We start from the raw sequence: 27,755 nt of genomic DNA, 5'->3' as shown, positions 1-27,755 counted from the left end.
AACAGGCGGGAAGCGGGAGGAGAACCGCACATCGACAACCAGGAAGCCTGGCCATCAGAGGCAGCGTGTTGCACCGTGGTCGGGAGCAGTGAGGGCGGGTGACGTCTCGGACAAGCAGGAGGAGCACAGGAGGAGCACAGCGAGATGGTGGGTGTCCACAGCGCATGTGTGCCCAGCCCCGTGCAGTTCCCCCACCGGATCTCCCCCTGCTTGGGTTGAGGGGAGGGGAGAGGTAGTGAGGCGGAAGGGCATCCAGAGGGGGTGCGGTTCTGATTAACGGGAGGACGTGGCAGGAGTGAGCAACTAGGGATAAAACAAGAGCTCTACGTGGTGATTAGCCTGCTGGATGACCAATCCAGCAACGTGTCACTAATAACCAGGAGTCAGTGTCACAGACACTGCTGGCACCGAAGCAGGCCATTCAGCCCTTTGTCGTTGTGCCAGCGGCTCACCTTTGCCAACTCCACTGCTTCCCACCCTTATAAAACACACACACACACACACAAACCTGTGGTCCAAATGATTTAGCCTTTGGGCGATGATCCGAATCTGTAGTGAAATCTGCCTCCACCAAGCTGTCCCGGTTGTAGAAACGTTGACAATATGTGCCAGAGTCGGCCCTGTGCCACCGTTCATTACGACCGTGGCTGATCATGCTTTCCCGCTTTCTCTCCCTATCCCTTGAGCCCCTCGTCCAGCTCCCTCTTGAATCTATCTAAAGTACTGGCCCCAACAGCTTCCTGTGGGAGAGAATTCCACAGGTTCACAACCCTCTGAGTGAAGAAATTCCTCCTTATCTCAGTCCTGAATGGCTCACCCCTTATTCTTAGACTGTGACCCCCCCCCCCCCCCCACCCAGTTCTGGACTTCCCCAACATCGGGAAATCCTCCCTGCATCTAGCCTGTCCAGTTGCGTCAAGATTTTATCTGTTTCTATGAGACTCCCCCACCTCGTGCTTCTAAATTCCAGCGAGTACATGCCCAGTTGATCCAGTCTTTGTTCATATGTCAGTGCTGCCATCCCGGGGAATCAGTCTGGTGAACCTTTGGATGTCCTCAATAACGAGAATGTCCTTCCTCAGATGAGGAAACCAAAACAGCGCACAATACTTGAGGTGTGGCCTCACCAAGGCCCTGTATAACTGCAGCAACACATCCTTACTCTGATAGCCTCTTGGGATCCTACCCTTCCATCTTTTCTGCACTCTGTCTAAAGCCTTCGTGCCCATTGTAAAGAGCAAGTCCCAGGGTGAAAGCAATAGTAAAGGCGAGGGTGCCCTATAAGCAGGTTCACAATGACCTTATTCCTTTTGCAATCAATGTCTCTGTTTATAATGACCAGAAACCCATTTGCCTTATCGGCAACATGGGTTCAAATTCCACAACAGCAATTGGACAACAAATGACCCCAAAATTGGAGGGTGTAGTGGACAGCGAAGAGGGTTACCCTCAGATTACAACAGGATCTGGACCAGGTGGGCCAATGGGCTGAGGAACGGCAGATGGAGTTTAATTCAGATAAATGCGAGGGGCTGCATTTTGGGAAAGCAAATCTTAGCAGGACTTATACACTTAATGGTGAGGTCCTAGGGAGTGTTGCTGAACAAAGAGACCTTGGAGTGCAGGTTCATAGCTCCTTGAAAGTGGTGTCGCAGGTAGATAGGATAGTGAAGGAGGTATTTGGTATGCTTTCCTTTATTGGTCAGAGTATTGAGTACAGGAGTTGGGAGGTCATGTTGCGGCTGTACAGGACATTGGTTAGGCCACTATTGGAATATTGTGTGCAATTCTGGTCTCCTTCCTATCGGAAAGATGTTGTGAAACTTGAAAGGGTTCAGAAAAGATTTACAAGGATGTTTAAAGTTTGGGAGAAGATTTGTAGCTCGGGTGCTCGTTGTTGTGGTTCTGTTCGCCGAGCTGGGAATGTGTGTTGCAGATGTTTCATCCCCTGTCTAGGTGACATCCTCAGTGCTTGGGAACCTCCTGTGAAGCGCTTCTGTGATGTTTCCTCCAGCATTTATAGTGGCCTGTCCCTGTCGCTTCCGGTTGCCAATTCCAGCTGTCCGTTGCAGTGGTCAGTATATTGGGTCCAGGTCGATGTGCTTATTGATTGAATCTGTGGATGAGTGCCATGTCTCTAGGAATTCCCTGGCTGTTCTCTGTTTGGCTTGTCCTATAATAGTAGTGTTGTCCCAGTCGAATTCATGTTGCTTGTCATCTGCGTGTGTGGCTACTAAGGATAGCTGGTCATGTCGTTTCGTGGCTAGTTGGTGTTCATGGATGCGGATCGTTAGCTAGCTTCCTGTTTGTCCTATGTAGTGTTTTGTGCAGTCCTTACATGGGATTTTGCTCATGCTGGGTATCGGGTCCTTCGTCCTGGTGAGTTGTTGTCTGAGAGTGGCTGTAGGTTTGTGTGCTGTTATGAGTCCTAGTGGTCACAGTAGTCTTGCTGTCAGTTCAGGTCAAGCACATCGACCTGGACCCAATATACCGGCCACTGCAACGGACAGCTGGAACTGGCAACCGGGAGCGACAGATTCAAAGCACTATAAATGCCGGAGGAAACATCACAGAAGCGCTTCACAGGAGGCTCCCAAGCACTGAGGATGTCACCTAGACAGGGGACGAAACGTCTGCAACACACATTCCCAGCTCGGCGAACAGAACCACAACAACAAGGGTGTTGCCAGGGTTGGAGGATTTGAGCGACAAGGAGAGGCTAAACAGGCTGGGGCTGTTTTCCCTGGAGCGTCGGAGACTGAGGGGTGACCTTATAGAGGTTTACAAAATCATGAGGGGCATGGATAGGATAAATAGGCAAAGTCTTTTCCCTGGGGTGGGGGATTCCAGAACTAGAGGGCATAGGTTTAGAGTGAGAGGGAAAGATATAAAAGACACCTAAGGGGCAACTATTTCACCCAGAGGGTGGTACGTGTATGGAATAAGCTACCAGAGGAAATGGTGGAGGCTGGTACAATTACAACATTTAAGAGGCATCTGAATGGGTATATGAATAGGAAGGGTTTGAAGGGATATGAGCCGGGTGCTGGCAGTTGGGACTAGATTGGGTTGGGATATCTGGTCGGCATGGATGGGTTGGACCGAAGGGTCTGTTTCCGTGCTGTACATCTCTATGACTCTATGACTCTAAATCAGGAATTAAAAGGCTAACTGTGGGACGATCATGGAATGCCCACAGTGCAGGAAGAGGCCATTTGGCCCATCAGCTCCCTCAGAAGAGCATCCCATCCAGACCCACTTCATTCTAAACTAATTAAGCAGGGGGACGGGAACATCAATTATAGCTCCAGTGTCCAGGAGGTTGAGAGTGGTGAGGTCACAAATAAGATTTTAAGGTCACGAGTGCACCAGTCGGCAGGATGCTGGTTTGAAGTGTGTCTAATTCAACGCCAGGAGCATCCGGAATAAGGTGGGTGAACTGGCAGCGTGGGTTGGTACCTGGGACTTCGATGTTGTGGCCATTTCAGAGACACAGGTAGAGCAGGGACAGGAATGGTCGTTGCAGGTTCCGGGATTTCAATGTTTCAGTAAGGGCGGCACGGTGGCTCAGTGGTTAGCACTGCTCCCTCACAGCACCAGGGTCCCAGGTCCGATTCCAGCCCCGGGCGACTGTCTGTGTGCAGTTTGTACATTCTCCCCGTGTCTGCATGGGTTTCCTCCAGGTGCTCTGGTTTCCTCCCACATTCCAAAGATGTGCAGGTCAGGTCAATTGGCCATGCTAAATTGTCCATAGCGTTAGGTGCATTCGTCAGAAGAGGGTGGGTTACTCTTCGGAGGGTCGGTGTGGACTTGTTGGGCTGAAGGGCCTGTTTCCACACTGTAGGGAATCTAATCTAACAGAGAAGATGGTAGAAAGAGGGGGGAGGTGTGGCACTGTTAGTCAAGGACAGTATTATGATGGCAGAAAGGATGTCTGAGGACCTGTCTACTGAGGTTGTATGGGCTGAAGTTAGAAACAGGAAAGGAGAGGTCACCCTGTTGGGAGTTTTCTATAGGTCTCTGAATAGTTCCAGAGATGTAGAGGAAAGGATAGCAAAGATAATTCTGGATAGGAGCGAGAGTGACAGGGTAGTTGTTATGGGGGCTTTAACTTTCCAAATATTGACTGAGAATGCTATAGTTTGAGTACTTTAGATGGATCAGTTTTTGTCCAATGTGTACAGAGGGTTTCTCGACACAGTATGTAGACAGGCCAACAAGGGGCGAGGCCATATTGGATTTGGTACTGGGTAATGAACCCGGCCAGGTGTTAGATTTGGAGGTAGGTGAGCATTTTAGTGATAGTGACCACAATTAAGTTACGGTTATTTTAGCAATGGAAAGGGATAGGGATACACCTGAAGGCAACAGTCATAGCTGGGGGAAAGGCAATTATGATGTGATTTGGCATGATTTAGGATGCATAGGATGGGGAAGGAGACTGCAGGGGGTGGGCACAATTGAAATGTGGAGCTTATTCAAGGAACAGCTACTGCGTGTCCTTGATAAGTATGTATTGGTCAGGCAGGGAGGAAGTGGTTGAGCAAGGGAACTATGGTTTACTAAAGAAGTTGAATCTCATGTTAAGAGGAAGAAGGAGGCTTATGTTAGAATGAGACATGAAGGCTCAGTTAGGGTGCTTGAGAGTTTCAAATTAGCCACGAAAGACCTAAAGAGAGAGCTAAGAAAAGACATGAGAAGTCATTGACAGAGAGGATCAAGGAAAACCCTAAAGCTTTCTATAGATATATCAGGAATAAAAGAATGACTAGTTTAAGATTAGGGCCAATCAAGGACTGTAGGGGGAAGTTGTGTGTGGAGTCTGAGGAGATAGGGGAAGCGCTAAATAAATATTTTTTGTCAATATTCACACAGGAAAAAGACAAAGTTGTCGAGGAAAATACTGAGATACAGGCAACTAGGCTAGATGGGATTGGGGTTCACAAGGAGATGTTAGAATTCTGGAAAGTGTGAAAATAGATAAGTCCCCAGGGCCAGATGGGATTTATCCGAGGATTCTCTGGGAAGCCAGGGAGGAGATTGCCGAGCCTTTGGCTTTGATCTTTATGTCCTCATTGTCTACAGGAATAGTGCCAGAAGACTGGAGGATAGCAAATGTGGTTCCCCTTGTTCAAGAAGGGGAGTAGAGACAACCCTGGTAATTATAGACCAGTGAGCCTTACTTCGGTTGTGGGTAAAGCATTGGAAAAGGTTATAAGAGATAGGATTTATAATCATCTAGAAAAGAATAAATTGATTAGGGGTAGTCAACACAGTTTTGTGAAGGGTAGGTTGTGCCTCACTAACCTTATTGAGTTCTTTGAGAAGGTGACCAAACAGGTAGATGAAGGTAAAGCAGTTGATGTGGTGTATATGGATTTCAGTAAGGCGTTTGATAAGGTTCCCCATGGTAGGCAACTGCACCAAGTATGGAGGTATGGGATTGAAGGTGATTTAGCGGTTGGGATCAGAAATTGGCTCGCTGAAAGAAGACAGAGGGTGGTGGTTGATGGGAAATGTTCATCTTGGAGCTCAGTTACTAGTGGGGTACCACAGGGTCTGTTCTGGGGCCACTGCTGTTGGTCATTTTTATAAATGACCTGGATGAGGGTGTGGAAGGATGGGTTAGCAAATTTACAGATGACACTAAGGTTGGTGGAGTTGTGGACAGTGCAGAAGGATGTTGCAGGTTACAGAGGGACGTAGATAAGCTGCAGAGCTGGGCTGAGAGGTGGCAAATGGAGTTTAATGTGGATAAGTGTGAGGTGATTCACTTTGGAAGGAGTAACAGGAATGCAGAGTACTGGGCTAATGGTAAGATTCTTGGTAGTGTAGATGAGCAGAGAGATCTCAGTGCCCATGTACATAGATCCCTGAAAGTTGCCACCCAGTTTGATAGGAAGGCGTACGGTGTGTTAGCTTTTATCGGGAGAGGGATTGAGTTTCGGAGCCACGAGGTCATGTAGAAAACTCTGGTGTGGCCGCACTTGGGAGTATCGCGTACAGTTCTGGTCACCGCATTATAGGAAGGATGTGGAAGCTTTGGAAAGGGATGTGGAAGCTTTGGAAAGGGTTCCGAGGAGATTTCCCGGGATGTTTGCCTTATGTGGAAAGGCTGAGGGACTTGAGGCTGTTTTCGTTAGAGAGAAGGTTGAGAGGTGACTTAATTGAGACGTATAAGATAATCCGAGGGTTAGATAGGGTGGGCAGGGAGAGGCTTTCCCCTCGGATGGTGATGGCTAGCACGAGGGGACACAGCTTTAAATTGAGGGGGTGATAGATACAGGACAGATGGCAGAGGGAGTTTCTTTACTCAGAGAGTAGGAGGGGGCGTGGAACGCACTGCCTGCCACAGTAGTAGACTCACCAACTTTAGGGGCATTTAAATTGGCATTGGATAGGCATATGGATGAGAATGGAATAGTGTAGGAGAGAGGGGCTTCAGATTGGTTTCAGGTCGGCACAACATCGAGGGCCGAAGGGCCTGTACTGCGCTGGAATGTTCTCTGTTCTGTCCCCGTAGCCCTTTATGGAGATTTTAACCATGGCTAATCCACCTTGCATGCACATCCCTAGACACTACAAGGCAATTTTTAGCCTGGCCAATCCACCTCACCTGCACATCTTTGAACTGCAGAGCACCCGGCAGAAACCCACACGGACACAGGGAGAACGTGACTCCAGACAGTCACCCAAGGACGGAAATGGAAGCCAGGTCCCTGACGCTGTGAGCGCTAACCACTCCGCCCACCTTGTGGTTTGAAAACTCATCTGGTTCACTGATGTCGTTCAGCAAAGGAAATCTGCCACCCTTACCCAGTCTGGGCCTACATGAGACTCCAACCCCTCAGTAATACAGCGCACTCCGAAATGCCCTCTTCAACGACCAAGCCAGCCACTTGGATTCAAGAAAGTAGCCAGGCTGCCGGGGCAATTGGGAATAGGCAGACATCGTCAGTGGTGCTCACATCTCATGAATAACTGAAACTGGTGGACCGATAGATAGAGAAACAGGACAGAGGGGCGATGTTGAAAGTATGACTCTGAATGACAAGGACAACTAAGGACTGGTTTGGGGTTGAGGGAGGAGGGGGAGGCCTCTCTGAACATCCATGATTGTGTCATCTGCAAATCTGGCAGCATCCGAGGAGCAGGAGAATCGACGTTCCTGGCATAAGCCCTTCTTCGGGAGTGAGGGGCTGATGACCGAACCGTCGCCTCTCCTGCTCCTCGGATGCTGCCAGACCTGGGCCTTTCCAGCGCCACACTCTCGACTCTGATCTCCATCATCAGCAGTCCTCACTTTCTCCCCAACGGCAAACTTCCCAACTGTGACCCCACTTTCAAAAGCAAACAGCAGGGATCCCAAAACTGAGCCGTGCTGAAGACCACGTGAGGCAGATTGCCATTCAAAAAGGCAAGCCACCAACTATTACCCTCCGTTTCCTTTTATTAAGCCAACTTTGGATCAATTTCTGCGCGTTACTTTTACTTTATTGACCACTCTACCCACTTGGGATCTTGTCAAACGCCATACGGAAATCCATCGAGGAAATATCCATAGCATTACCCTTCTCATTACCTCTTTGAAGAACTGAGTCGAATTTGTAAGGCATGACCTTCCCTTAAGAAAGCCATGCTGATTATCCCTGACCAGTCCAAGCCTTTCTCACTGACAGTGTACTGACAGGTTCTCAGGATTGATTCTAACAGCTTGCTCACCACTGAAGTAGAGCTAAATGGCCCATAATTGTTTGGCATTTCCTTTGTGGGTCAAGAGTGTGTGGTGCTGGAAAAGCACAGCAGGGTCAGGCAGCATCCAAGGGGCAGGCAAATCGACGTTTCAGGGCAAAAGCCCGTCATCAGGATTCCTCATGCCCGGAAACGTCGATTCTCCTGCTCCTCGGATGCAGCCTGACCCTGCTGTGCTTTTCCGGCACCACACACTCTCGACTCTGATCTGCAGTCCACACTTTCCCCTGGCGTTTCCCTTTTAACAACAGAAGCACACTTGCGTTCCCCCAGCGCCTCACCTGTGGGGGGGGGGGGGGGGGGGGGGAGGTGGTCAGCCCTGCTCTTATTAAATGGCTGAATGGGCTTGAAGGACCAAGTGGCCAAACCCTGCTCCCAGGTTCTCAGCTCACACAGTGAGGGTTCATGCACAGACTTGGAGACAGTGGCAGTGAGCGGCAAAGGGGTGGGGACACAGTGAATGGGCCAAGCACAGAGATGGACATTGAATGAGCAGCGTGGTGGGTAAAAACATGAGTGAGGGCTGGTGTACAGAGAGACTTATGAGGGCAGCATACACAGAGCATGGGTGAGGGAGTGCGAGAGATGATTGAGCAGGGATGAATACAGGGCACCACGGTGGCTCAGTGGTCAGCATTACTCCCTCAGGGCACCAGAGACCTGGGCTTGATTCCAGGAGTTTGTGGATACCCCCGTATCTGCATGGGTTTCCTCTGAGTGCTCTGGTTTCTTCCCACAGTCCAAAGAGGTGCAGGCTAGGGTGGATTGGCCGTGCTAAACTGTCCCCATAGTGCCCAGGGATGTGCAGGTTAGGGTGGATTGGCCGTGCTAAATTGTCCTGTAGTGCCCAGGGATGTGCAGGTTAGAGTGGGATTCGCCGTGCTAAATTGTCCCCGTAGTGCCCAGGGATGTGCAGGTTAGGGTGGGATTGGCCGTGCTAAATTGTCCCCGTAGTGCCCAGAGATGTGCAGGTTAGGGTGGATTGGCCGTGCTAAATTGTCCCCGTAGTGCCCAGGGATGTGCAGGTTAGGGTGGATTGGCCGTGCTAAATTGTCCCCGTAGTGCCCAAGGATGTGCAGGTTAGGGTGGATTGGCCGTGCTAAATTGTCCTGTAGTGCCCAGGGATGTGCAGGTTAGAGTGGGATTGGCCGTGCTAAATTGTCCCCGTAGTGCCCAGGGATGTGCAGGTTAGGGTGGGATTGGCCGTGCTAAATTGTCCCCATAGTGCCCAGAGATGTGCAGGTTAGGGTGGATTGGCCGTGCTAAATTGTCCCCGTAGTGCCCAGGGATGTGCAGGTTAGGGTGGATTGGCCGTGCTAAATTGTCCCCGTAGTGCCCAAGGATGTGCAGGTTAGGGTGGATTAGCCGTGCTAAATTGTCCCCGTAGTGCCCAGGGATGTGCAGGTTAGGGTGGATTGGCCGTGCTAAATTGTCCCCGTAGTGCCCAGGGATGTGCAGGTTAGGGTGGATTGGCCGTGCTAAATTGTCCCCGTAGGGTCCAGGGATGTGCAGGTTCGGGTGGATTGGCCGTGCTAAATTGTCCCCGTAGTGCCCAGGGATGTGCAGGTTAGGGTAGATTGGCCGTGCTAAATTGTCCCATAGTGCCCAGGAATGTGCAGGCTAGACAAATTAGCCGTGGGGAATGCAGGGTTAGAGAGGTGGACTGGGTTTGGGTGGGATGCTCTTCGGAGGGTCAGAGTGGACCCGATGGGCCGAATGGACTGATTCCACACCGTAGGGACTCTATGAGTGTGTGGGAGCGGCACAGAGGGAGGAAGTGGTCAGAGAATAAAGACGCCTTTCACCAGCTTTCCCCCCCCCCCCCCATCCCACTCAACGAAACATTGTGAGCAGCCACTGATTGAAGTGATGTCCTGTGCTCTCCTCCTCTCTGTCTAGCGCGAGTGTCTGTCCCTCCACATCGGCCAGGCCGGAGTGCAGCTCGGCAATGCCTGCTGGGAGCTGTACTGCCTGGAGCACCGCATCAAGCCCGACGGTAAAATGCGCCCTTCGAAGTCCGCCGGCGTGCAAGACGACTCCTTCCACACCTTCTTCAGTGAGACCGGGGCGGGGAAACACGTTCCCCGGGCGGTGTTCATCGATCTGGAGCCCACCGTGATCGGTAAGGGCGGGGAGGGGACAAAGAATGCGCCGGCTCGCCTGAGCACGTTGGAGAGAAAATGGGGCATCCGCAAAAGAAGCTTTCGTGGTTACCCAGGCGACACTGCATCTAAACCATGCGGCCGCACATCGGTTCAGCCTCCCTGGGGGTTGGGGGTCCGAGCACGCTTTTAAGGTGTGAGGAGAGAGATTTGAAAAAGGCAGGAAGGGCAAATTCTTCACGCAGGGGGTGGTTTGCATGTGGAATTTCATGAAGAAGTGGTGGATTTGGGCACAATTATGTTGTTTAAAAGATGAGTACAGTGCAGATAGACGCCCATCGACTCTGTGCTGATCCTCCATACAGCATCCAACACAGCCTCCACCACCTGCAGATAAGAGTGGAAGTAAGGCCATTCGGCCCATCGAGTCCACCCCGCCATTCAATCATGGCCGATGGGCATTTCAACGCCACTTACCCACACTCTCCCTGTAGCCCTTAATTCCTTGCGAGATCAAGAATTTATCAGTCTCTGCCTTGAAGACGTTTAACGTCCCGGCCTCCACTGCACTCCGTGGCAATGACTCCCACAGGCCCACCACTCTCCGGCTGAAGAAATGTCTCCTCATTTCCGTTCTAAATTGACCCCCCTCTAATTTTAAGGCTGTGCCCACGGGCCCTAGTCTCCCCCCCGCCTGACGGAAACACATTCCCAGCACCCACCTTTTCTAAGCCATGCATTGTCTTGTAAGTTTCTATTAGACCTCCCCCTCACCTTCTAAACTCTAATGAATACATTCCCAGGATCGTCATCCGTTCATCGTATGTTAGGCCGACCATGTGAATGAAGAGGCAAATGGGATCTCTTCTTAATTAAGGCATTAAATGCGTGAGCAAGGAGGTGATGTTGGAGCTGTAAATGATGTTAGTTAGGCCACTGTGTGTGCAATTCTGGTCACCATACTATACAGGGAAGATGTCATTGCACTGAGGAGGGAGCAGAAGAGATTCATCAGGATGAGGGTTTCAGCAGCAGATGAATTGGGTCAGATGGAGATGGGCAGTGCAACAGGATATGTTTTCAATCGAGAACAGGATTTTCAGTTTGAGGAGTTTGAGTCTGGAAGGCAATATTCGTCAATGAGCAGTGTAGGCGGTGTCGCTGAACGTCAGAGTAACTCGTCGCACTCACGGTCCTTCAGGGGATTCTGTGTCAAGTATCGGACCGTCACACCCTCAGACACAACAGGATCCTTCCTCTCAGAACCTCGCACCAACCCATGTATCCCAGCAAGTGGAGCACTCAGTTAATCATTCACCATTTCTTGCACCGTTCCCAGATGAGGTCCGCACCGGCACCTACCGGCAGCTCTTCCACCCTGAGCAGCTCATCACCGGCAAGGAGGACGCGGCTAACAACTACGCCCGGGGCCACTGCTCCATCGGCAAGGAGATTGTGGATCTGGTCCTGGATCGCATCCGGAAGCTGGTAGGTTGTTCGTTCAGATCACATTCCTGGCTCTCCTCAGGGATGGCGACCCGTGTTCCTCTGGGGACCAGGTTGGCGAGCGGTGGTACAACCTGTTTGACCGTAACAGCCAAAGCAAGGCGCTGCTCAATCCTTCCCTTCGATAGGGCAGCACGGTGGCTCAGTGGTTAGCACTGCTGCCTCACAGCACCAGGGTCCCAGGTTCGATTCCAGCCTCGGACAACTGTCTGTGTGGAGTTTGCATATTCTCCCTGTGTCTGCGTGGGTTTCCTCCGCGTGCTCCGGTTTCCTCTCACAGTCCAAAGAGGTGCAGGTCAGGGTGGATTGGCCGTGCTAAATTGTCCCCGTAGTGCCCAGGGATGTACAGGTTAGGGTGGATTGGCCGTGCTAAATTGTCCCTGTAGTGCCCAGGGATGTGCAGGTTAGGGTGGATTGGTCGTGCTAAATTGTCCCCGTAGTGCCCAGGGATTTGCATGTTAGGGTGGATTGGCTATGCTAAATTGTCCCCATAGTGCCCAGGGATGTGCAGGTTAGGGTAGATTGGTCGTACTAAATTGTCCCCGTAGTGCCCAGGGATGTGCAGGTTAGGGTGGATTGGCCGTGCTAAATTGTCCCATAGTGCCCAGGGATGTGCAGGTCAGTGTGGATTGGCCGTGCTAAATTGTCCCCGTAGTGCCCAGGGATGTGCAGGTTAGGGTGGATTGGCCGTGCTAAATTGTCCCATAGTGCCCAGGGATGTGCAGTTTAGGGTGGATTGGCCGTGCTAAATTGTCCCCGTGGTGCCCAGGGATGTGCAGGTTAGGGTGGATTGGCCGTGCTAAATTGTCCCCGTAGTGCCCAGGGATGTGCAGGTTAGGGTGGATTGGCCGTGCTAAATTGTCCCGTAGTGCCCAGAGATGTGCAGGTCAGTGTGGATTGGCCGTGCTAAATTGTCCCCGTGGTGCCCAGGGATGTGCAGGTTAGGGTGGATTGGCCGTGCTAAATTGTCCCGTAGTGCCCAGAGATGTGCAGGTCAGTGTGGATTGGCCGTGCTAAATTGTCCCCGTGGTGCCCAGGGATGTGCAGGTTAGGGTGGATTGGCCGTGCTAAATTGTCCCGTAGTGCCCAGAGATGTGCAGGTCAGTGTGGATTGGCCGTGCTAAATTGTCCCCGTAGTGCCCAGGGATGTGCAGGTTAGGGTGCATTAGTGAGGGGTAAATGTAACGTATTAAGGTAGTGGAAAGGGTCTGGGTGGGATGCTCTTCGGAGGGTCTGTGTGGACCTGTTGGGCCGAACGGCCTGATTCCACACAGTAGAGATTCTATGATTCTAGCCTGATTCTGTGGCCCATCATACCATGGTCCATCTACATCCTAACCCTATCTACCTGCATTGGCTTAATAATCTTTCATGCAGACATGTCGAACAGAAATATTCAACTTACCTCCCGTCTCGACAGCCTTTGGGTGGAGAGGACTCCAAATTTCCATTTCCCTTTCTGGGAAAGACGTGCTTCCAGACGTCAGCCCTGAAGAGCCTGGCTTCAATTTTTAAGGTTCCTACCCCTTGCTCCAACACCCCCATCCAGCCGGAAGAATTTATTTCTCTCTGTCTATCCTTAGCGACCCTTCAGGGCAACGATTGGATTATCCCTTAATCCAACAGGGCTGCGACGATGCAGTCACTTTGAGACGTTATTTTTACCCTGGTTTCTTTTTTCGAAGAGAGGTTGTGTGGCAAAGATAGCGAGCTGTCTCTGAGAAGCTAAACAACTTGTGAGGCTTTGGGATTTTGTTTTAAAGTTGGAACAGCGAAAGCAGCTTTTTACATGGCCAACGATCTCAGGCCAGGCCTTCTGGGTTTTAGGTTTAATTTTAAGCAGAAGCCTTTGGGGTCTCAAAAGAGTTGGCAGCTTCACTGAATATCTCCCAGCTGCTACTTTCCATCGATTTTCTCTTGATGTCGTATCCTCCCGGATTGGATAACTGCATGTGAGAATTTGCCAAGGGGTGTGTTGATGGGATGTTATTATATTGGAAAAATTAATCAGTAACAGGTACTGTATCTATTATTCCATTAAGTTGAGTTGTTAAGTAGTTGAGTTATTCTAAGTTCCTCTTTGTTTGTATTTTAACTAGAGTGTTTCAATAAACTGTGTTTTGCTCAACAGTTTGACTATCGCATCTGGGACACTTCACCTCTACCTTTAATATAAGAAAACGTCAGGGTCTGTGGAGGGGTGAGGTGGGGGGCTGGAGGTGGTGACAGACCATAACAATATGCATTCAGTGCTTGGGACCTTTCTTCATGACTTGACTCTGATTTCCATTCCTGTCCCACCCTCCTACAGGCTGATCTGTGCACAGGGCTCCAGGGCTTCCTCATCTTCCACAGTTTCGGGGGGGGCACCGGCTCCGGTTTCACTTCCCTCCTGATGGAGAGGCTCTCCGTCGACTACGGCAAGAAATCCAAGCTGGAGTTTTCCGTCTACCCGGCTCCCCAGATCTCCACCGCGGTGGTTGAGCCGTACAATGCGTTGCTGGTCACTCACAGCACCCTGGAGCACTCCGACTGCGCCTTCTTGGTGGACAATGAAGCCATTTACAACATCTGCCAGCGCAACCTGGACATCGAGTGCCCGAGCTACACCAACCTCAACCGCCTGGTGGCGCAGATCGTGTCGTCCATCACGGTCTCTCTGCGGTTCGAGGGCGCCCTCAACGTGGACCTGATGGAGTTCCAGACCAACCTGGTACCCTACCCCCGCATCCACTTCCCCCTGACCACCTACGCCCCCCTGATCTCGAAGGAAGAGAACGAGGACACCCGGAACACCACTCTGAAGATCACCAAGGCCTGCTTCAAGCCAGGCAACCAGTTGGTCAAGTGCGACCTGCACTCTGGCAAGTACATGGCGTGCTGTATGCTGTACCGAGGGGACGTGCCAGCGAAGGAGATCAACACCTCCATCGCCACCATCAAGAGCATGCGCGCGGTCAGCTTTGTGGATTGGTGCCCGACCGGATTCAAGGTGAGTCCCCCTCGGAGTTACACTGAAAGCTGTCCCCCTTCGGTGTTCCTGTTGGCGGAGAGATGGTGCAACAGAAGAATTCGAGTTAAGGTTATTTCTTTCCCTCCTTTATTCTCTCACGGGACCTTGGCAAAGCCCCCAACCCTAGCTGTCCCTCGAACTATGCTGGCCACTCATTAAGAGTCTCGTCAGACCACATTTGGAGTATTGTGTGAGTTTTGGGCCCCATGTCTCGGGAAGGATGTACTGGCTCTGGAGTGGGTTCAGAGGAGCTGCATAAGAATGGTCCCCCAACAACCCACCCCTCCCATCCTGGCACCCGCCCCTGCCGCCGCAGGATTTGTAAAACCTGCGCCCACACCTCCTCCCTCACCTCCATCCAAGGCCCTAAAGGAGCCTTCCACATCCATCAAAGTTTCACCTGCACATCCACTAATATCAGTTATTGTATCTGTTGCTCCCGATGCGGTCTCCTCTACATTGGGGAGACTGGGCGCCTCCTAGCAGAGCGCTTTATGGAACATCTCCGGGACACCCGCACCAATCAACCACACCGCCCCGTGGCCCAACATTTCAACTCCCCCTCCCACTCTGCCGAGGACATGGAGGTCCTGGGCCTCCTCCACCGTCGCTCCCTCACTGCCCGACACCTGGAGGAAGAACGCTTCATCTTCCCCCTCGGAACACTTCAACCCCAGGGCATCAATGTGGACTTCACCAGTTTCCTCATTTCCCCTTCCCCCACCTTACCCCGGCTCCAACCTTCCAGCTCAGCACTGTCCCCATGACCTGTCCCACCTGCCAATCTCCCTTCCCACCTATCCGCTCCACCCTCCTCTCTGACCTATCACCTCCATCCCCACCCCCATCCACCTATTGGACTCTTTGCTACCTTCCCCCACCCTCCCCTCTGACCTATCACCTCCGTCCCCACCCCCATCCACCTATTGGACTCTATGCTACCTTCCCCCACCCTCCCCTCTGACCTATCACCTCCATCGACCACCCCCATTCACCTATTGTCCACTTTGCTACCTTCCCCCACCCTCCCCCCTGACCTATCACCTCCGTCCCCACCCCCATCCACCTATTGGACTCTATGCTACCTTCCCCCACCCTCCCCCTCTGACCTATCACCACCGTCCCCACCCCCATCCACCTATTGGACTCTTTGCTACCTTCCCCCACCCTCCCATCTGACCTATCACCTCCATCCCCACCCCCATTCACCTATTGTCCACTTTGCTACCTTCCCCCACCCTCCCCACTGACCTATCACCTCCATCCCCACCCCCATTCACCTATTGTCCACTTTGCTACCTTCCCCCACCCTCCCCACTGACCTACCACCTCCATCCCCACCCCCATTCACCTATTGTACTTTATGCTACCTTCTCCCCACCCCCCTCCCATTTATCTCTCCACCCCAGAGGCTCCCTGCCTCTATTCCTGATGAAGGGATTTTGCCGAAACGTCGATTTTCCTGCTCCTGCCTGACCCTGCTGTGCTTTTCCAGCACCACTCTAATCTGGACTCTGGTTTCCAGCATCTGCAGTCCTTGTTTTTACCAGAAATGAAAAGTTTAACACATGAGAAACGTCCATCCTCGATGGGGTTGACTAGGATCTGGGGTGATCGAATGGAAACGTACTCAATACTGAATGGCCTGGACAGAGTGCATGTTGGGAAGATGCCTCCATTAGTAGGAGAGACTAGGGCCCGAGGGCACAGCCTTCGAGTAAAGGGAAGACCTTTTCGAACAGAGATAAGGAGAAACATCTTCAGCCAGAGAATCTATGGAACGCATTGCTGCAGAAGGCTGGGAGGTCAGGTCATTGAGTGACTTTAAGATGGAGATGGGTGAATTCTTGAGTACCAAGGGTTGCGGGGGGAATGGGTTGAGAAACTTATCAGCCATGATTGAATCGATGGGCTGTATGGCCTCATTTCTGCTCCTTACGATGTCGCAGTCTAACACCTTAGCTGTGGGTCTGGAGCTACACGGTGGCAAAACCAATTAAAGATGGTAGCTCTCCCTTAGCTGGAGGACCTCAGTAACCCGGATGGGGCTTTACAACAGTCAATGGGCAGCAGAATGGCTCAGTGGTTAGCGCTACCTCACAGCACCAGGGGGCCAGGTTCAATTGAAGCCTCGGACGACTGCTTTTGCGGAGTTGGCACTTTCTCTCCCCCCAGCGCCCTGTCTGTGGGCGCTTCCTCCGGGACCTCTGGTTTCCTCCCACTGCCTGAAGATGTCTCGGTTCTGTGGGCCTGCCGTGCTCAATTGCCCCGTGGCGTCCAAGGATGCGCAATGATAAGCCGCGTGAGGTTACGGGAATAGAGTAAGGGACTGGGTCTGGATGGGATGCTTTTCAAAGGGTCCTGGGCATGATCTCCCCAGGGTACAGGGTCCTGGGTATGTGTTCCCCAGGGTACAGGGTCCTGGTTTTGTGCACCCCAGGGTGCAGGGTCCTGGGTACGTGCTGTCGAGGAGACAGATCTTGTTGGGTGAGGCCCAGGGTACAGCGTCCTGTGTATGTGTTCCCCAGTGTACAGGGTCCTGGGCATGTGTTCCCGATGGTACAGGCTCCTCGGTATGTGCTTCCCAGGGTACAGGGTTCTTTGTATGTGTTCCCCAGGGTACAGGACCCTGGGTATGTGTTCCCCAGGGTACAGGACCCTGGGTATGTGCCCCCCAGGGTACAGGGCCCTGAGTATGTGCTCCCCAGGGTACAGGGTCCTGTGTATGTGCCCCCCAGGGTACAGGGTCCTGGGTATGTGCTCCCCAGGGTACAGGCTCCTCGGTATGTGCTCCCCAGGGTACAGGGTCCTGGGTATGTGTTACCCAGGGTACAGGGTCCTGGGGTATGTGTTACCCAGGGTACAGGGTCCTGGGTATGTGTTCCCCAGTGTACAGGGTCCTGGGTATGTGTTCCCCAGTGTACAGAGTCCTGGGGTATGTGTTCCCAGGGTACAGGGTCCTGGGTATGTGCTCCCCAGGGTACAGGGTCCTGTGTATGTGCTCCCCAGGGTGCAGGGTCCTGGGTATGTGCTCCCCAGGGTACTGGGTCCTGTGTATGTGCTCCCCATGGTACAGCGCCTTGGGTATGTGCTCCCCAGGGTACAGGGTTCTGGGTATGTGCTCCCCAGGGTACAGGGTCCTGGGTATGTGCTCCCCATGGTACAGCGCCTTGGGTATGTGCTCCCCAGGGTACAGGGTTCTGGGTATGTGCTCCCCAGGGTACAGCATCCTGGGTATGTGCTCCCCAGGGTACAGGGTCCTGGGTGTATGTTCCCCAGGGTACAGCATCTTGGATATGTGCTCCCCAGGGTACAGGGTCCTGGGTATGTGCTCCCCAGGGTACAGGGTCCTGGGTGTATGTTCCCCATGGTACAGCGCCTTGGGTATGTGCTCCCCAGGGTACAGGGTCCTGGGTTTGTGCTCCCCAGGGTACAGGGTCCTGGGTTTGTGCTCCCCAGGGTACAGGGTCCTGGGTATGTGCTCCCCAGGGTACAGGGTCCTGGGTGTATGTTCCCCAGGGTACAGCGTCCTGGGTATGTGCTCGCCTGCGTACAGGGTCCTGGGGATGTCCTCCCCAGGCTACAGGATACTGGGTATGTGCTCCCCAGGCTACAGGGTCCTGGGTATGTGCTCCCCAGGGTACAGGGCCCTGGGTATGTGCTCCCCAGGGTACAGGACCCTGGGTATGTGCTCCCCAGGGTACAGGGCCCTGGGTATGTGCTCCCCAGGGTACAGGGTCCTGGGTATGTGCTCCCCAGGGTACAGGGTCTTGGGTATGTGCTCCCCAGAGTACAGGGCCCTGGGTATGTACTCCACAGGGTGCAGGGTCCTGGGTATGTGCTCCCCAGGGTACAGGGTCTTGGGTATGTGCTCCCCAGAGTACAGGGCCCTGGGTATGTACTCCACAGGGTGCAGGGTCCTGGGTATGTGCTCCCCAGGGTACAGGGTCTTGGGTATGTGCTCCCCAGAGTACAGGGCCCTGGGTATGTGCTCCCCAGGCTACAGGGTCCTGGGTATGTGCTCCCCAGGGTACAGGGCCCTGGGTATGTGCTCGCCAGAGTACAGGGCCCTGGGTATGTGCTCCCCAGGCTACAGGGTCTGGGTATGTGCTCCCCAGGGTACTGGGCCCTGGGTATGTGCTCCCCAGGGTACAGGGCCCTGGGTATGTGCTCCCCAGGCTACAGGGTCTGGGTATGTGCTCCCCAGGGTACTGGGCCCTGGGTATGTGCTCCCCAGGGTACAGGGCCCTGGGTATGTGCTCCCCAGGCTACAGGGTCTGGGTATGTGCTCCCCAGGGTACTGGGCCCTGGGTATGTGCTCCCCAGGGTACAGGGCCCTGGGTATGTACTCCACAGGGTGCAGGTCCCTGTGTATGTGCTCCCCAGGGTACAGGGCCCTGGGTATGTGCTCCACAGGGTGCAGGGCCCTGGGTATGTACTCCACAGGGTGCAGGTCCCTGGGTATGTGCTCCCCAGGGTACAGGGTCCTGTGTATGTGCTCCCCAGGGTACAGGGCCCTGGGTATGTGCTCCCCAGGGTACAGGGTCCTGGGTATGTGCTCCCCAGGGTACAGAGTCCTGTGTATTTGCTCCCCAGGGTACAGAGTCCTGTGTATGTGCTCCCCAGGGTACAGGGTCCTGTGTATGTGCTGTCGAGGAGACAGATCTTGTTGGGTGAGGCCTGTGAAACTTGCCGCAAAAGCAGCTTGACGATTACAATGTCCTGAGGATCTGCATACGTTCGCAAAGTTCAAGATGGTGCCACCGCCCCATCACGGGGCAATAGGGAGTGAACAATGTCTGCGCTTAACATTCTCTCAAAATGAATTTAAGAAATCAAACCCTCGGCTTTTCGCTGTGGGGAAAGGTCAGGCCTATGTCTGTTGGTGTTTTCGACAACGATTTCATTCACATGGGATTTTTATCGTCTTCCTGTGTTCCTGCACAAGGCCGTTGTCTCTGACTGCCCTTTGAAATGGCCCCTCAGTTCAACGGCAAATCAGGCCGGGTAAATATGCCACCCTCGCTCGCGATACCCTCTCCCAGGGGTTCGAGGGGGGGACAAACTTATATAGTGGGTAGACTATGTGTGGGATGGGCGCATGGTCATAGAGTGCAGGGAGAGAGAATGAGGGGGAGAGAGAGAGACAGAGCGAGGGGGAGAGACAGAGAGAGAGAAGGGGAGAGACACAGAAAGAGGGAAGGGGAGAGACAGAGAGAGAATGAGGGGGAGAGAAACAGAGAGAGAGCGAGGGGGAGAGAAGCAGAGAGAGAGAGGGGGAGAGAAACAGAGAGAGAGAGGGGGAGAGAAACAGAGAGAGAGAGGGGGAGAGAGACACAGAGAGAGGGGGGAGAGAGACACAGAGAGAGAGGGGGAGAGAGACACAGAGAGAGGGGGGGAGACAGACACAGAGAAAGGGGGGAGAGAGACACAGAGAGAGGGGGGAGAGAGACACAGAGAGAGGGGGGGAGAGAGACACAGAGAGGGGGGGAGAGACACAGAGAGGGGGGGAGAGACACAGAGAGGGGGGGGGAGAGACAGAGAGAGAGAGGGGAGAGAGACACAGCGAGGGGGGAGAGAGAGACACAGAGAGAGAGAGAGGGAGAGAGAGAAAGGGGGAGAGACACAGAGAGGGGGGGAGAGACACAGAGAGGGGGGAGAGAGACACAGAGAGAGGTGGAGAGACAGAAAGAGTGCGAGGGTGAGAGAAACAGAGAGAGAGCGAAGGGGAGAGAAACGGGGAGAGAGACACACAGAGGGGGAGAGAGAGACACAGAGAGAGGGGGAGAGAGACACAGAGAGAGGGGGGAGCGACACAGAGAGAGAGAGGGAGAGAGACAGAGAGAGCGAGGGAGAGAGATAGAGAGAGACACAGAGAGGGGGGGGAGAGAGACACAGAGAGAGGGGGGAGAGACACAGAGAGAGGGGGGGAGAGACAGAGAGAGAGCGAGGGGGAGAGACACAGAGAGAGAGGGGGAGAGAGACACAGAGAGAGAGGGGGAGAGACAGAGAGAGAGCGAGGGGGAGAGAAACAGAGAGCGAGGGAGAGAGACAGAGAGAGACACAGAGAGGGGGAGAGAGACACAGAGAGAGGGGGGAGAGACACAGAGAGAGAGAGGGGGAGAGAGACAGAGAGAAGGGGCGAGAGACAGAGAGAGAGGGGGGGAGAGAGACACAGAGAGAGAGGGGGGGAGAGAGACACAGAGAGAGAGGGGGGAGAGAGACACAGAGAGAGAAGGGGGGAGAGATACACAGAGAGAGAGGGGGGAGAGACACAGAGTGAGAGGGGGAGAGACACAGAGAGAGAGAGACGGGGAGAGACAGAGAGAGGGGGAGAGAGACAGAGAGAGGAGGAGAGAGACAGAGAGAGAGGGGGGGAGAGACACAGAGAGAGGGGGGGAGAGACAGAGAGAGGGGGCAGAGACAGAGCGACGGGGAGAAACAAAGAGAGGGGTAGAGAGACACAGAGAGGGGGGGGGAAGAGACACAGAGAGAGAGGGGAAGAGACACAGAGAGAGAGGGGGAGAGACAGAGAGAGAGGGGGAGAGGGACACAGAGAGAGGGGGGAGAGACAGAGAGAACGAGAGGGAGAGGGGTAGAGAGACTCAGAGAGAGGGGGGGGAAGAGACAGAGCGAGAGGGGGAGAGACACAGAGAGAGACGGGGAGAGACAGAGAGAGTGAGGGGGAGAGAGGGAGAGGGGTAGAGAGACACAGAGAGGGGAGGGGGGAAGAGACACAGAGAGAGAGGGGGAGAGACAGAGAGAGAGAGGGGGAGAGAGACACAGAGAGAGAGGGGGAGAGAGGGAGAGGGGTAGAGAGATACAGAGAGGGAGAGGGGTGGAGAGACAGGGAGAGAGAGGGGGAGAGAGTGAGAGACAGAGAGAGCAAGGGAGAGACAGAGAGAGAGGGGGAAAGAGAGACAGAGAGAGAGGGGCAGAGAGACAGAGAGTGAGCAAGGAGGGGAGAGACAGAGAGGGGGGGAGAGAGACACAGAGAGAGAGGGGGGAGAGAGTCAGAGAGAGAGGGGGAGAGACAGAGAGAGGGGGCAGAGACAGAGAGCGATGGGGAGAAACAGAGAGAGATGGGGAGGGAGACACAGAGAGGGGGAGAGAGACACAGAGAGAGGGGGAAAGAGACACAGAGAGAGAGGGGGGAGAGAGACAGAGAGAGAGGGGGGAGAGAGACACAGAGAGAGAGGGGGAGAGACACAGAGAGAGGGGGGGAGAGACACAGAGAGAGAGGGGGGAGAGAGACACAGAGAGAGGGGGAGAGAGACAGAGAGAGAGAGAGGGGGAGAGAGACACAGAGAGAGGGGGAGAGAGACACAGAGAGAGGGGGGGAGAGAGACAGAGAGAGAGGGGGGGAGAGACACAGAGAGAGAGGGGGGGAGAGAGACACAGAGAGAGAGGGGAAGAGAGACAGAGAGAGAGAGGGGGGGAGAGAGACACAGAGAGAGAGGGGAAGAGAGAGAGAGAGGGGGGAGAGAGACACAGAGAGAGAGGGGGGAGAGAGACACAGAGAGAGAGGGGGGGAGAGAGACACAGAGAGAGGGGGGGAGAGAGACACAGAGAGAGAGGGGGGAGAGAGACACAGAGAGAGAGGGGGGGAGAGAGACACAGAGAGAGAGGGGAAGAGAGACAGAGAGAGAGAGGGGGGTAGAGACACAGAGAGAGAGGGGGGAAGAGAGACAGAGAGAGAGAGGGGGGAGAGAGACACAGAGAGAGAGGGGGGGAGAGAGACACAGAGAGAGAGGGGGGGAGAGAGACACAGAGAGAGGGGGGGAGAGAGACACAGAGAGAGAGGGGGGAGAGAGACACAGAGAGAGAGGGGAAGAGAGACAGAGAGAGAGAGGGGGGAGAGACACAGAGAGAGATGGGAGAGAGACACAGAGAGAGAGAGGGGGGAGAGACACAGAGAGAGATGGGGGGAGAGAGACACAGAGAGAGAGAGGGGGAGAGAGACACAGAGAGAGAAGGGGGATAGACGGGGGGAGAGAGACATAGAGAGAGAGGGGGGGATAGAGAGACATAGAGAGAGACAGGGACGGGGACGGTTATGTTTTGTACAGTGAGGTGTGCGTGTCTTTGATTGGGCAGTGGAGAATCCTCAACTCCGTGCTCCTTCCCCCCCCCCCCCGCAGGTCGGCATCAACCAGAAGGCGCCGACACTGGTGCCAGGGGGCGACATGCCCCGGCTCTCCCGTGCTGTCTGTATGCTGAGCAACACCACCGCCATCTCTTCGGCCTGGACCCGCCTGAACCTCAAGTTCGACAAGATGTACGCCAAGCGGGCCTTCGTGCACTGGTACGTGGGCGAGGGCCTGGAGGAAGGGGAATTCCAGGACTCACGGGAGGACTTGGCCTCGCTCGAGAGGGATTACGAAGAGGTGGGCTACGACTCCAGCTACCTCAACGACCTGGCTGGGCTGTTGGCGTGAGGAAGGTTGGAGAGAGAGAGAGATGGCATGGGCCACGAGGAGAAGGCTGGCACCTTGAATCGACCATCCGTGGCCATCGCTCCCCACCAACACTCCCCACCAAGGTGCCTTCGGTTCGACCCCCCTAGCCCCACGTCGGTGGGGAGTTGGTGGGTGGGGTAGTCACTACATATGACTCCCCCACCCTCCCCACCCCACCCCACACAGCACAAGGAACTCAATCCCGGGGAAACGTTCCCTCTCCACACCTCGGGACCATCCAAAAGCATGCCGCACCGGAGACTCTCTGGTTCAGAAACATTACAGCCGCCATCTTTCTGCACAGCAAGATCCCTCTCACTGAAGGGTGGCAACCCCTCTGCTTCCCTTCACTGGCGTGGGGGGGTTGGTGATTTAATATTCGGTACCAAATCCCATCTCCCCTGTCCTCCCTTCAGCAGCTGCTGGGATCCTCAGCGTGTCCCCAAGTAGGGGGAACGCACCCCCCCCCCCATTCCGTGAGACGGCTCCCTCCCACTGGACTCGGGTTGGACAGGCCGGGAGCTGGAAGAACACGACAAGCCAGGCGGCACCTGGAAGGTGTTGGGAGCCGGCGTGTCGGGTCTAACCCTCCCTCCGTCCTGAAACGTCGACTTCTGCCCACCTTGTGTGTACTTCCAGCCTCCCGCCTCTCTACTTTGGATTCCAGCATCTCCAGGTCTTTTTTTTTTAATTTTTGCTTTTGTTCCCTTCCCCACGGGGTGGGACCATGCACCTCCCCTCGCCTCAGGAGAGGGGAAGGTGTTCGTGGTGACGGCACGTCCTTCACTGTGAGATGTCGCGTCGTTCCGCTGGGTGCATCTCCAAGAGGAGGGAGAGGCAAGCGTGCGACAATGTGGCCCCCCCTTCACACTTTCACCCCCCCCCCCCTCCCCATATTAATCCCTCAAACAACGTCCCTCGCAATGCTCTTTGTGGGATCTTACTGTTTACGCTCATCCTTCGATGACGACGGCGGGTGTCTTGAGGTTGGGAAAGGCGCTACGCAAACGGAAGCCTTCCTTGTATTGTTTTGTCACACCCGTGCGTGATTTTAAAGTTCAGTGCCTTTGGTGGCAAACAAGCAGGAGCGTGTGAGTTATTTCATTGTGGCTGCTTCACCCCCCCGACTGTCGTCTGCCGCAGTGGGGGTAACAATCCTGGGGGTTTTCGACACAAAGGTCAGGAGAGAGTGGGAGGCGCAAATTCTGCGAAGAGGCCAAACGTGCTGATTGGGAGAGGCTGAACAGGCTGGGGCTGTCCTCCCTGGAGCGTCGGAGGCTGAGGGGTGACCTTATAGAGGTTTATAAAATCATGAGGGGGGACATGGATAGGGTAAATAGACAAGGTCTTTTCCCCCTGGGGTGGGGGGAGTCCAGAACTAGAGGTTTATAAAATCGTGAGGGGGGGGACATGGATAGGGTAAATAGACAAGGTCTTTTCCCCCTGGGGTGGGGGGAGTCCAGAACTAGAGGTTTATAAAATCATGAGGGGGGTGCATGGGTAGGGTAAATAGACAAGGTCTTTTCCCCCTGGGGTGGGGGAGTCCAGAACTAGAGGATTATAAAATCATGAGGGGGGCATGGATAGGGTAAATAGACAAGGTCTTTTCCCCCTGGGGTGGGGGAGCCCAGAACTAGAGGTTTATAAAGTCATGAGGGGGGCACGGATAGGGTAAATAGACAAGGTCTTTTCCCCCTGGGCGGGGGAGTCCAGAACTAGAGGTTTATAAAATCATGAGGAGGGCATTGGATAGGGTAAATAGACAAGGTCTTTTCCCTCTGGGGTGGGGGAGTCCAGAACTAGAGGTTCATAAAATCATGAGGAGGGCATTGGATAGGGTAAATAGACAAGGTCTTTTCCCCCTGGGGTGGGGGGAGTCCAGAACTAGAGGTTTATAAAATCATGAGGAGGGCATTGGATAGGGTAAATAGTCAAAGGTCTTTTCCCCCTGGGGTGGGGGAGTCCAGAACTAGAGGTTCATAAAATCATGAGGGGGGCATTGGATAGGGTAAATAGACAAGGTCTTTTCCCCCTGGGGTGGGGGAGTCCAGAACTAGAGGTTCATAAAATCATGAGGGGGGCATTGGATAGGGTAAATAGACAAGGTCTTTTCCCCCTGGGGTGGGGGAGCTCAGAACTAGAGGGGCGTAGGTTTCAGGTGAGAGGGGGGAAAGGGACCTAAGGGGCAACTTTTTCACACAGAGGGTGGTAGGTGTGTGGAATGAGCTGCCAGAGGATGTGGTGGAGGCTGGTACAATTGCAACATTTAAGAGGCATCTGGATGGGTATATGAATAGGAAGGGTTTGGAGGGATATGGGCCGGGTGCTGGCAGGTGGGGCTAGGTTGGGTTGGGATATCTCGTCGGCATGGACGGGTTGGACCGAAGGGTCTGTTTCTGTGCTGGCCATCTCTATGACTACATCGCTTCCAGAGCCAAAACTGACCGAGCCTGTCCGTCTGCTGGCAGAGACATGTACATTTCTTCGTGAACGCTCTAACCCACACACTCGCAGAGAGTGATGGTTGAAGCCAAGATGGTCATCAACAGGTCCAGGTCACAGCCCCAGGGAGGGGGTAGCTTCTCACTCCCGACCCGTCTGCCCCTTGTTCGCAATTATGTCGGGTTTCCCCTGATGCTCACTGGCAAAGTCGGGGCATTTTGAGACCAGTGGGCACTGCAGGGGCATCATCACCTCACTTTGTTTGACGCTATTATGTTCCATTCAGCCTTCTCATTATATCGCCCCTGCAGGGGCTATTTCACCATTATATAGTTTTGGACTCCCTGGAAGGATCAAGGGAGGTTTATTCTGGATTTCAACCCCTCGTGGTCCCTGTCCCGGGAGTGTCTGATGGCGACGTTGACGAGGGGACTTCACTCTCGGTTCGCATAGAGTTCAAACGAGCAGAGGGAACTTTATTCTGTATTTTAATCCCTGGTTGGCCCTGCCTGGGGAGTGTTTGACCAGAACAGTGTCAAGAGAACTTTATTAATTTTTCATTCAGCGAGTCGGAGGAGTCTTTCCCTCTTCGTCAACCCCGTGCCGTCCTTGTTCCGGGAGTGTTTGAGGGAACCTTCCAGAAGAAAATGAAAGGGGACTTTAATTCCAATTTACTCTTTGTTTGATAGGTAGGGGGGAGCTTTACTTCATGTCCAGCCCCATGCTGTCCCTGTCCCGGGAACGTTGGTTGAGGATGGTGTCAAGGGAGCTTTAATTTCCATTCACCTCCTGTCTAACAGTAGAGGCTTCCATGTCCTCCCATTGCATGGCTAGCTGGGAATTTCTCCCACTCTTTCCCTCTGCCACTCATGTGTGTTGGATTGATTCGCAAATTTGGCACACTACTCACCACCCCCTGGATCTTTCTCTCACACTCACACACACACACACGCGCGCACATACACACAAACACGCGTGCGTGCACACAAACACACACACACAAGCACACATGCGCGCGCACACACGCACGCACACACAAACACGCGCGCGTGCACACAAACACACACGACTGCAGATGCTGGAAATCAGCAGCAGGGGGAGCTCAGGGGTTAGCACTGCTGCCTCATGGCGCCAGGGACCCAGGTTTGATCCCAGCCTCGGGTGACTGTCTGTGTGGAGTTTGCACATTCTCCCCGTTTCTGTGTGCGCGTTTCCTCCGGGTGCTCCAGTTTCCTCCCACAGTCCAAAGATGTGCAGGTCAGGGTGGATTGGCCCGTGCTAAACTGTCCCGTAGTGCCCAGGGATGTGCAGGTTAGGGTGGATTGGCCGTGCTAAATTGTCCCCGTAGTGCCCAGGGATGTGCAGGTTAGGGTGGATTGGCCGTGCTAAATTGTCCCGTAGTGCCCAGGGATGTGCAGGTTAGGGTGGATTGGCCGTGCTAAATTGTCCCGTAGTGCCCAGGGATGTGCAGGTTAGGGTGGATTGGCCATGCTAAATTGTCCCGTAGTGCCCAGGGATGTGCAGGTTAGGGTGGATTGGCCATGCTAAATTGTCCCCGTAGTGCCCAGGGATGTGCAGGTTAGGGTGGATTGGCCGTGCTAAATTGTCCCCGTAGTGCCCAGGGATGTGCAGGTTAGGGTGGATTGGCCGTGCTAAATTGTCTCTGTAGTGCCCAGGGATGTGCAGGTTAGGGTGGATTGGCCGTGCTAAATTGTCCCGTAGTGCCCAGGGATGTGCAGGTTAGGGTGGATTGGCCATGCTAAATTGTCCCCGTAGTGCCCAGGGATGTGCAGGTTAGGGTATTTGGCCGTGCTAAATTGTCCCCGTAGTGCCCAGGGATGTGCAGGTTAGGGTGGATTGGCCGTGCTAAATTGTCCCCGTAGTGCCCAGGGATGTGCAGGTTAGGGTGGATTGGCCGTGCTAAATTGTCCCCGTAGTGCCCAGGGATGTGCAGGTTAGGGTGGATTGGCCGTGCTAAATTGTGTCTGTAGTGCCCAGGGATGTGCAGGTTAGGGTGGATTGGCCGTGCTAAATTGTCCCCGTAGTGCCCAGGGATGTGCAGGTTAGGGTGGATTGGCCGTGCTAAATTGTCCCGTAGTGTCCAGGGATGTGCGGGTTAGGGTGGATTGGCCCGTGCTAAATTGTCCCCGTAGTGCCCAGGGATGTGCAGGTTAGGGTGGATTGGCCGTGCTAAATTGTGTCTGTAGTGCCCAGGGATGTGCAGGTTAGGGTGGATTGGCCGTGCTAAATTGTCCCCGTAGTGCCCAGGGATGTGCAGGTTAGGGTGGATTGGCCGTGCTAAATTGTCCCGTAGTGTCCAGGGATGTGCGGGTTAGGGTGGATTGGCCCGTGCTAAATTGTCCCCGTAGTGGATTGGCCGTGCTAAATTGTCTCTGTAGTGCCCAGGGATGTGCAGGTTAGGGTGGATTGGCCGTGCTAAATTGTCCCGTAGTGCCCAGGGATGTGCAGGTTAGGGTGGAT

General features: G+C 54.0%; 1 protein-coding gene across 1 annotated transcript; it reads left to right on the top strand.

Annotated features, from left to right (window-relative positions):
- LOC122547696 (tubulin alpha-1C chain-like) lies at positions 1–23,902 on the top strand. Its single transcript, XM_087985257.1, has 5 exons — positions 1–147; positions 9,652–9,874; positions 11,194–11,342; positions 13,672–14,352; positions 22,515–23,902. The coding sequence occupies exons 1-5, from the start codon at positions 145–147 to the stop codon at positions 22,809–22,811; spliced, it is 1,353 nt and encodes a 450-aa protein (XP_087841383.1). The 5' UTR covers positions 1–144; the 3' UTR covers positions 22,812–23,902.
- Positions 23,903–27,755: the final 3,853 nt, after the last annotated feature.

The sequence above is a fragment of the Chiloscyllium plagiosum genome, unplaced genomic scaffold, assembly GCF_037043375.1.
Source record: "Chiloscyllium plagiosum isolate Xiang-an unplaced genomic scaffold, Cpla_swu_hap1 HiC_scaffold_51, whole genome shotgun sequence".
In the NCBI taxonomy this organism is placed as follows: Eukaryota; Metazoa; Chordata; class Chondrichthyes; order Orectolobiformes; family Hemiscylliidae; genus Chiloscyllium; species Chiloscyllium plagiosum.
Note: the sequence above shows the minus strand (reverse complement) of the source record. Positions and strands in the feature narration are given on the sequence as shown.

Bases quoted from the DNA above. Each gene is read 5' to 3' on its own strand.
- LOC122547696 (XM_087985257.1), top strand. The intron at 9,875-11,193 runs GTAAGGGCGGGG...CACCGTTCCCAG, and splicing joins TCTGGAGCCCACCGTGATCG to ATGAGGTCCGCACCGGCACC. The intron at 14,353-22,514 runs GTGAGTCCCCCT...CCCCCCCCGCAG, and splicing joins GGTGCCCGACCGGATTCAAG to GTCGGCATCAACCAGAAGGC.